This window comes from Poecilia latipinna, unplaced genomic scaffold, assembly GCF_001443285.1.
Source record: "Poecilia latipinna isolate Pla-1442-1.1 unplaced genomic scaffold, P_latipinna-1.0 Scaffold1226, whole genome shotgun sequence".
NCBI classification, from domain to species: domain Eukaryota; kingdom Metazoa; phylum Chordata; class Actinopteri; order Cyprinodontiformes; family Poeciliidae; genus Poecilia; species Poecilia latipinna.
Window position 1 is genome coordinate 77,428 of NW_015113842.1, and position 9,792 is coordinate 87,219.

A 9,792-nucleotide genomic window follows, 5' to 3' on the forward strand; every position below is an offset into this window, starting at 1 on the left:
TGAAATTACTAAAATAAACAGTAAAAACTAAACTAAAAGTAAATAATATTTAATTAATAACTAGCTTTGGGCTTTTCATTACAGTTTATGTCTAATTTAGTTATAATAGTTTTTAGAATGCATTTGATAGTTTTATAATTATTATTAGTTAAATATTATTAGTTATAGTAGTCATTTCAATTGCGTCATAATTTGGCAAATGTTTAGGTGCAGAATTCAAAAAGGTCAAAGTACTGTGGTAATGTAGACATTGATTATTTTCAAAAAATGTATTCAGTTATTGTTCAACTTCTTCTGCTGCCATTTTGTTCGAAAAGATTAACCAGATTTAAAACCACAAAAACAAAGGACGTTATGTCTATAATTTCAGTGTGTTTTAGTTACAGTTTCCCCCCCAACTCATTACCATTTTCATTTGGTTCATTTGACGAAAACTTGTTCTCAATTTCGGTTTCATTTCGTTAGTTTTAGCTAACCTCCAAATAAACCTGACAGATTGCATGCAGAACATTTGCAGCAAGCTAATAATTAAAGATTAACTTACTCCTTTGTGCGCTCTTTTTTAGTGTTGCGTCGTGAAACGAGAATATCTGAGTAACCTCAGAAGCCGGGACTGGAAAAACCAGTCTCTGCTCTCATTGATCTGCACACTGTGAGATCCAGTGCATCTAAGGACACGTACTTTGGACTGAACTCTGAAACACAATCTCCCCACACTCTTCAACTCCTCATCTTAAGCACACAATTGTCTTTGGAATGACCTTGTGGTCTGTTTTACTACACTCACCAATTTTACTACTTATTCTGGTGGTTGTTTCACAGGGAGAAAAAAAAGCACCACGTAAGGCCTCATCTGTATTAAGCCATTCATTCCTTCCCCCAGTAGCGCAGGCAGTAGTCGAACTCTGCTGAGTTTTTGCTTTTGCTTTTGTCAGATCAGCATTTTATTACTCTAATCCCCAAGAATCCCAGTAGATTCTCGTGCCCAGATGCCATGAAAGTAATGCATTGATTGTGATTAACTTTAACGCAGCGCTGCGTTGCATTTTATCATCCAGATGTGAAGCAGACAGCAAGTGCTACCAGTACATTAGTAGCTAGATTAAAGTGTCTTTTAAAAAAAAAAAAGCAACTAAGCTTTGGGATTTGGAGATTCTCCCTGTTTCTCGGTTTCAGTCGACAGTGGAAATTCACTGAGACTTGATTATAGTAGGAGAGTGTTGGCTCAGCTGTGTGCTTTAAGAACCCATGATGTCAGAGCCTTATTTTCCTTGGAGAGACTCTCATCAGCTGCATTGTTCCAGGAAACCATGGTCGGTTCTCTTGGCAAAACGAAAAAAATCTTGCCCAAAATGCGACCACCCCTCACTCCCTTTCCATCTTTGCACCCACATCAACGCCAGCCCCCCTGGCTCAGAGAGCACACATGTGAAGCATCCTGCACAGAGCATCAAATTTCCCTGGAACTGGAGCTTCTTACCCCCGTCCGCCGCAAAACGTGTTTGTCTTCTCTCCCGTTTTTTGCTTCCCATCCGAAGACGGGTGTCTTTGATGAAAGGCAGTGTGTTAATACAGGATGAGGAAATGACCTTTCTTGCACCCCTAGAGGGTCATAAAACAATGCTGCTACTGATGTCATGGAGCCCAGACTTCAAGTCGTAGGCGGTGTGATTGAAATACAGCACCGCCATCTGACAGGTGATGCAAGCATCTGACAGAGTTGATGAATAAAACACTCAGTAGCCTCTCCGAGTTCAAAACTCAAAACATAAGGCATGAGGCAGATATGGAGGAGATTAAATCCAGGCCAGCTGCAATTCAGCAACAGCTTTATCAGGAGCTGAGAACACCTTAAAGACATCAGCCAGAGATCCAGCAAGGATCCCTCAAATCACATCTGGCTCCCGTGAGATTATTCGCCTCTTGGATTTACTTTTAATGTTCTATGTTAGAGAATTATGGTAATGATTTCTTAGAAATCCAGACTGGAGAAAACAGTGTGATAGTTCCTTCAATTTCCTTTTTGAGGCTTTAAATCAGGTGGTGAAGGAGTGAAGTGCCGTCCATCCGCTGCGCGTTTAGGTTTAATAAAACGGATAGATCTGCTTGAAAAGAAGGCGGTTTTATTAAACAGAAAGTAAGAGCCCTAAAGGTTAAAACAGCAATGTGTGGAGCTCAAATGTTCAGTTGTGCTTCTGCTGGATCAGCCATCTTCTTCAGCAGAATTCCCAGCCCTCCAACAATAATACTTAGAAAATAAAGGCTGACCGCTCCAAGTAAAATCCCTTCAGCTGAGATCCATAGTTATTATTCATACTCTGGTTCTCCATCTCCTGCTCTACGGGATCCTCTGATGTTAATAAGGTAAGCCCTTTGAGCTGCGAAGAAACCCACAAAGAGCTGTGTCAACATTTATGCTTGCCTCCGCCTTTTTATCACCGGCTGACGGTCTGCATTTTCATGTTGTTGCTTGTCAATCAAAAGACGGGAACATCGCAGCATCCATTCCAATTTAAAAATCAGGACTTTCATGGTTGGAAAACGTATTTTCCTCTACATTGAATACATTTTATGAAGCTGTTTCAAAATTATTATTTCAGAAAAAAATGAGACAAGTTGTGCAAAGTGCAAACCAACCTGACCCTAAGTGGAAATGCAAAGCTGGCCCAAGTTAAGTGGGTGCTGAGGACCCCCACACCACCAGGGGGCCATCTAGAGCACTAAGAATGATAAATATGTAGCATTGAATATTACAAACTAAAAGTTATTACACATAGAAAACAAGAAAATAACATTTGATTGTTATTTTTATAGTTGTTACACAAATAGTATGCATCAATATGCACTTTTGGAAATGTTCTAAGTTTGAAAAGTCAAACATCTTTGACTTTTCAAACTCAAAAATGTCTCTTTTTTCTAGAATCAATTTTTAGATCAATCTAAAAAATCCGATTTTTATTTGTAGCAAATTTTAGTTCTTTTTTGTTTGTTTTTTGGCCAAAGCTTATTCTTCCTCACTCATTTTTTTAACCTATATTGGCACTAATACGCTGTTGTAGTTTTGATACTTTCAAGGTCACTGTAACAGAATCCGACGACGAAACCTTTTCAGGTTATCTTAACGACGATCATTTTGAGAAGATCAAACTGGAGGCTCAACACCGCTAAAGTGTACAATATATGTATTCTCAAATATTCTCAAAGAGCTCCAATCGAAACCCAAAACCTCCTGTCAAAGAGTCCTAGCTTGAGTAATTTAGCTAGATGCTAAAAGCTACTGACGGTTACTCCTATTCTAATAAGTTAACCTTTTTGCCACAATTGGATTGGTCGAATTCAGCAAGCCCCGTCTCTTTGAATTCCATAGAACCAATAGAACGACACTATAACTGCCCAAAATGATTGACAGCACCGTTAGCCAATCAGAATCGGAATTAGGAAATTAAACGGTTCTCTGAGAGGAATGATTTGAGAGCAAGAAGATAGTGTGGATTTTTTGGTGAAAATAACTTTTTCGAGGCAAAACAGCAGAGGTAAGACAAATTTTACAGAATAACAATCTCTGTAGTTGATATTTTTAGCTTATATATCTGACGCTTTGAGTGTTTTCGTATTTTCGTTTGGGGCGTGGCTTATGTATTTAATTGTGTAGTACGATATGTTGCATTTTGTATTTTAGTTGTTTGGAGTGTATAGAAAAAGGTATATATTGTGTTGTAGACTATTTATATGCGCAACACTTTTATGTTTTTTTGTGCTTTGCTGCTGCTTCGAAATACTTTTTTTTTTTTTAAAGTCCGGTGACCTTAGAAAAACAAACATGATAGAGGTCAATAACTTTATCTAATTTGTTCTTGAATTTCTTGGCTCTCCTTCATGGCGTCTATAGGTTGACTGAGTAATTTCTTGATAACGGTTGTATAAAATTAATTTACCATGATATGGGGAATGATGAGGCCATTGTAGTACAAAGAACTCATCCTCATATTTAACAGGAGATTTTTAAAGAAGTTGAGGTTTGTGACATGGAAGATAGATGCACTTTTGACATGATCATCAATATGATGGTTTGCTGTGAGGCTCAAACAATGCTCAGTTAGTGAGAGAACAAGAAAATATCGTTTTCCTCACAACATTACACCACCACAAGGCTGAACCTTTGTTCCAAAGCTAGATTGTTTCTTGCCTAGATGCTGTTTGTGCAAAATTCAGACCCTATAATCTGAATGTTGCAACTGAAACTCATCCAGGCAAGATTTTTTTTCTTTCTCCTTCTGTTCAGTTTTGGTGAACCCATTTGAACTGTAGCCTTAGTTTTCTTTTCTTAGCTGACTGTATTTTATCAAGCAACTCTAGCCTGTTTGGTTCACTGATTGAAATGGAGTTTGTTCATTTCAAACTCCATTTGAAATGAACAAACATATTTTCATCCACACAATGGCTGCTTATTGGATATTTTCTCTTTTTCATTGTCTGGTTGTGCATCAAAATCCCAGTAGATATACAGTCACTGAAACACCAATTATTTTCTCAAGTCGTCATGAGCATGCCCAGACACCTAAATACACCAAGTCCCTGCACTGTGGTTGGCTCACTTGGTCATTGTGTTAATAAGAAAATGAAAAATTATTCCCAGTGATTAATTTTGGTATACAGACCGCAAAAACACAAACATGTTGGTGTTATTTCTAGTGCAAATATGTTGGTTCACATAAAATTAGACAAAATATTTCAGCAAGATATAGGAGCTTGTTTTATGTCAATAATTCCTTAATATTGATGAAAAAGTACCAATTCCACTCACGAATTATTTCATTCAAGACATTTTCCCATGTTTTACATGAAAAAAATCTGCCAATAAACATATAGGACTTAAAAAAATCTATATTAAGGAACTATTCACTTAACTAGCTCATATATCTTGGTGAAAAGAGATAAAGTTATTAGCATAATGAATTAGATCAAAATACTTGTTAAGATCAAGTGTTTTTGCAGTGCAGTAAAATATAATTCGTAAAATGCCTCGAATAAACTGAGAACACGTCATTCTCTGCAGCAGTGTGTAAGGATTAGTACTATAAAGTAGAGTTGAGAGGGTTAGTATGTGTTTAAGACATCTGTTGATGGCTTTTCAGTCGGTTCTGAAAAGCCACAAAGCATGACCCCTATGACCGCTCAACAGGCATCTTTAACCATCCTGCTTCTGTCCTACCGCCTGTTGAGTTTATTTCAGTAAACTGAATACGTCTGCTTATTTTCTGCCCTCTGACCTTTTATGTGACCAGTCAACCCCAGTTTGATAAGGATAAAGAATTACAACCAGCATGTTTCTCATCCCATCTCTAATCTCCCCTTTTTTCTTTTTAATTAGATTGTAGATTATTTTGAGTCACCTTTTAAACTTTCCTGTCACCTCCAGCCTTCATAGATAGATACGTGACTGCATTTTGGTGAGATTTTCCACTATCCTTCACTATATAAAGCAGCTTAATGCCCGGTCACATCAGCTGTTTGGTGAGGGAATATCAGACAAGTTCTGAGTGTGAACGCTGATTTTGACGATGTCTGTCTACTCCCTCCTGTTCGCTTTAATGCTGTTCTCTGAGATGAACAGCAACTTGGTCACAGTGGCCATTCCTTCAACTACAGTAGAAGATGGCGCTGCAGAACAAGAAGGTTTGGACACATTTCTGTCTGATGACGACGTGACTGAACACGCTGCGGTTCCTCTGATGTACAGACGGAGCCTCACAAATGATGGGACATCCAAAATCATCGTCATACCGGTAAGTTTTCCAAGGGATAAAAATAGTTTTTAGCTTTGCATGGATTCTGTTTTAAGCAATTTTTTTCCAGACAGTACAAGTTAACATTAATGTTACGAAAGCTTAATTTAAAATACAATGATTAGAAATATAATTAACTAGTAATTTTTACCATTTTACTATGGCTGATTATTATTAAAATTCAGGTTTTCCCCCTGAAAACTGACTAAGCCCATTGCTTGGAGCACTAGAGCAGTCATCCAGCCGGCCACCATGTTTTTGAGTTAAAAAAAGGTGTTTAAAGTTGACAGGAAATTTTAAAATATTACTTGATAGTTATGCATTTTTGGAAGACTGGAAGATTAATACCTAAACACCAACAATAAATTCTTAAAAAAAAACAATAATAAAAAAAAAAAAAAACCTAAGATAAATTAACAATGCTAAGCCTGTGCTAAGCCAATGCTAACTTGTGCTGGCACAAGTAAAGCCTGGTGGCCCACCAGGCTTATAATACACTGAGGGAGAGCCTGAATTAACCAAACCACATATAGACACATTACACATTAGTGTTTACATCCGGAAATGTCACTCATGCGCTGCTGCGGTGGAACAATTTGGTCAACAAAATGAAACCTGGAGATGTAGGTATTATTAATTTAGTGCAGTGGAAAGAGAAAATAACAGAAAAACTGTCAATGAATATTTAAAAATCAGTCTTCTTATTTCAGGCTCTCTGGATCGGCTATGCTACACACAGGCCCGTTGCCATAGCAACTGACTGACAACAGCTCCACTACTGTGTCAGGACTAAAAACGCCAAAAAACATGGAAACATTTCCAACACAAACAACAGAACATTCAGTCTATTTATTGCTATTATTAATAAGTGATTGTTTGGACACAGCGGTGGTTGATTAGCTAATTTAAACACCTGCGGTACTGTTGATCTATCAGAGTACTCCTTTTACTTACTTTTTTTTTAATGGAACCAAAACACTAAATTCCACAGCACAAGTACATATTAATATTTTCAAAGTCAAGCTAGCATAACTAGCTTTTATTTTTATTTTATTAAAACCTACTAAGCTATGTTTTGTGATACCATTGGACCTTATCTATTTGTTGTAGTGTTGACAAAGAGTAGCAAAGCACTGCATCCCTTTTTCTTTTATATATACATTTAAGATTTGGCACATTATGTTGACAACTTGACAGCTAAAACCAATGGTAAAACCAATCGGCAAGCAGTTATTTGTGTCTATAAGCCAAATCTACAAACTTGCAAAAGTAATATTTTCCAAACAGCCATAAACATCCATTGTGAGACTTCTTCACAGTGCACATTATCTCCACTTGACCCTTCTCAGCTGGCCACCATCACCTACTGTTAAGTCAATATTTTACCCACACGCCTATAAAATAATTTTACAGCAGTGCTGGAAAACTGGGAAATGCCATTACCCGAAAAGGTCAGATGATCACAAGCCCATAAAGATTTACTGAAATCACACCAGGAAGAATGATGATATATTGGTGTTTCATGAAACTCTTTGGCTGCAATATGTTTTTCTGGCGATTACGTCTCTAGTGTGTCATGAACACAGTGGTTATCTCTGTGGTAATGGGGAACAGAGAGCCATAATTGAAACAACAAAGACATCTACATCTGAGTGAGCCAGAACTTTGGAAAAAAACAAGTTACTGTGATATCGTAAAAAACCATGAGGACACATTTGTTCCATTTTCTGAGAGTTGGATCAGCTGATAAAGGGAAATGCAACATCTGTTGAGTGGAAAAATAATCTTTTGAAGCTGTTGTTGCTTCTTGATTATTGAGATTATACATGTGGTGATTAATATATTTTAGGACATGAACCTGGAGGGGCAACGTATTCGTGGGCTGAACCGGCGCTATCCTCTGGTCGCAGAACGAAGTTTGGACCGCACACCTGATGAGTTCACTTTGAAAATAAATAAACGAGAAAAAGACCTTGACAGTAAGTATCTGGGAATGTCTTCTTCATTTTTTCATGATTATCAAATCATTGTTTTGACCAAATTCTATTTTTCCATCCTTACAGTGCTGCGATGTATGATTGGGAGAGTTTACCGGCCCTGTTGGGAAGCTTGAGTGTTTCTCAAATATACTACAAAAATTACACCATAAACATGTCCTTTAAAAAAAGTGACAAACATCAACAGAACAGTTTATTAAATGGAAGCTTGTATTGGAATTGTACATAGTAAAAGTTCAAACTTCATATGTAGTAATTAAATGTATTTCTGTTGACATGTATGCAGATAAGTTAGAAATAAAGTGCAATCATCAAATATGGACTCCAAGTTTGATTTTCCCTCCTCACATTGTTCGAGTTTTGAAATGAGAATTTAACTTGGGGGGGGGGGGGGGAACAATATTGCTTTTAAAGGTAATTGCATAAAAATGCACCTATTTGTTAATTGGATCAATAACTATTTTCAAATCCAAAAGCAAAAACCTTTTTATGCTTTTGGATCTGGAAATATGTCAAAGTACATAAACTTGATCAAGAACTTAGGAAATAAAACAAAGTGTTAAGGTTGTTGAGCTAAAAACTGCTAGCTAAAAAGTGTTATAGTTTTTGATTCTTGACAACTTAATTGAAAGGCGTACATGGCTAACATTTGGCACCTTTGCTACTGGGAAAACATCCAAATCTGTAGCCAGAGGCTAGAAACCTGTTTGTTTTTTTTTAGCGTCTTTAGCAAAATGGGTTAATGTTAATCCTTCCTCATCAATAAGCTACAGTCAGACATTTCAAGTTATGATCCAAAAGGAAAAAATATAAAACATCTGGCGTGTATAAAATTTAATTAGTAGTAAGAACTTTTGCAATTTATTGCTAGTTATAGCTATTTTAGGTACTTTATTGCTTGGCCCGTCTTTGATTTAGCCAGACATTAAGACATTTGTCAAAATGTGTTGAACATAAAATTTTTGCTAGTGGCCAATTTCTATTTGTAGTTAGCCGTTCCTCTCGGTTTGCTCAGATTACAGTCAGACAGACTCATCATTTTACTGTTTCCTACTCAGCCTGTTTACCACTCAATTTGTAGAAATGCATATTTGAGGAAAAACTCATTAGTCAGTTCTAGTTATTGTTTTCCCTTTGTTTAATGTAGGCAAGCTAATTAGCGGCTAAGCTATGATGCATATCAATGTCCAAGAACCACAAAAAAAAAAGTTCCAGTTCACAAAATTTTTTTAAAGGGACAAAATTTTTAACAAAAAAGTAGACAGAATATAAGTCAGGGAGCCTGTGTAGGGACAACTATGTTTCATAATTTGTGTTTAGGTGAAATTAACCTTTTAGCTGACTCAAATTAAGCAAATTTACAATCACATTTTATCATAAAATCAGTGAAAGAAGCCTAAACTCTAAAGAAGCTGGTAAGCTTTCCCTGTCCAGCTATGAGTTTCTTTTTATTTGAAGCCTTGCAGACGTTTTTGCCGGGCACTTTGACTGACACACGGGTGTGCTGTTTCTTCTCCGGAGGTTCATTCTCTGATTCGGTGTGCGGCTCAGAATCCAGCTGCTTCCTCTTATTACCCTTGCTCTGCATCTGAATGCCAGTTTTCCTTTTATTACTTGGACATCCACCTCCGTTTTGAGCATTTCCACTCCTCTGCTCAGGAGCAACCCCCCGCTGTACCTCATGGCGCTCTTTTCTCTGGGATTCACTGGAAGGCTTGGCTGCAAAAACTGAAACAACCCAAAAACACGTTTTAATGTTGGAAGCAACTTAAGGTAAACTCACAAAGTGTACTGGAAGTCCAAGCATTGTGTATATATATGCCATGAAGCAGAAGTTCAGCATTTTTCATGTAAACTTTGTGGAGCTGAGTCTGAATATTCACAGATCAACATTGGAAAAAAGTCTGTGGAGTAATTTTGTTTCTTGCTGTAGATATGGGGGTTTGTATGACAACATATAAAATAATTTTTTGCCAAAATAATTTTTTTGTCCTGAAATTTTTAGATTA

At 37.0% G+C, this 9,792-nt stretch overlaps 2 protein-coding genes and 1 long non-coding RNA gene across 4 annotated transcripts in view; 2 read left to right on the plus strand and 1 right to left on the minus strand.

Annotated features, from left to right (window-relative positions):
* The first annotated feature begins 3,391 nt into the window (after positions 1–3,391).
* Positions 3,392–8,096, plus strand: pmch (pro-melanin-concentrating hormone). 2 transcript variants are annotated; one of them, XM_015054063.1, is made up of 4 exons: positions 3,392–3,533; positions 5,607–5,786; positions 7,636–7,765; positions 7,850–8,096. In XM_015054063.1, the coding sequence occupies exons 2-4, from the start codon at positions 5,607–5,609 to the stop codon at positions 7,897–7,899; spliced, it is 360 nt and encodes a 119-aa protein (XP_014909549.1). In that variant the 5' UTR covers positions 3,392–3,533; the 3' UTR covers positions 7,900–8,096. The 2 variants fall into 2 exon arrangements, with proteins under 2 accessions (XP_014909549.1, XP_014909548.1); XM_015054062.1 differs by lacking the exon at positions 3,392–3,533 and having other exon boundaries at positions 5,174–5,786.
* Positions 7,975–9,792, minus strand: part of parpbp (PARP1 binding protein) — a 21,431-nt gene continuing 19,613 nt past the window's right edge. Inside the window, exon 11 of the mRNA XM_015054053.1 lies at positions 7,975–9,511. Coding sequence (XP_014909539.1) covers positions 9,180–9,511 — 332 coding nt within the window. The 3' untranslated portion in view covers positions 7,975–9,179. The remainder of the gene's footprint in view (positions 9,512–9,792) is intronic.
* The window catches only part of LOC106960768 (uncharacterized), an 18,135-nt gene continuing 17,824 nt past the window's right edge, over positions 9,482–9,792 (plus strand). Inside the window, exon 1 of the long non-coding RNA XR_001427644.1 lies at positions 9,482–9,556. This is a non-coding gene — a long non-coding RNA (uncharacterized LOC106960768). The remainder of the gene's footprint in view (positions 9,557–9,792) is intronic.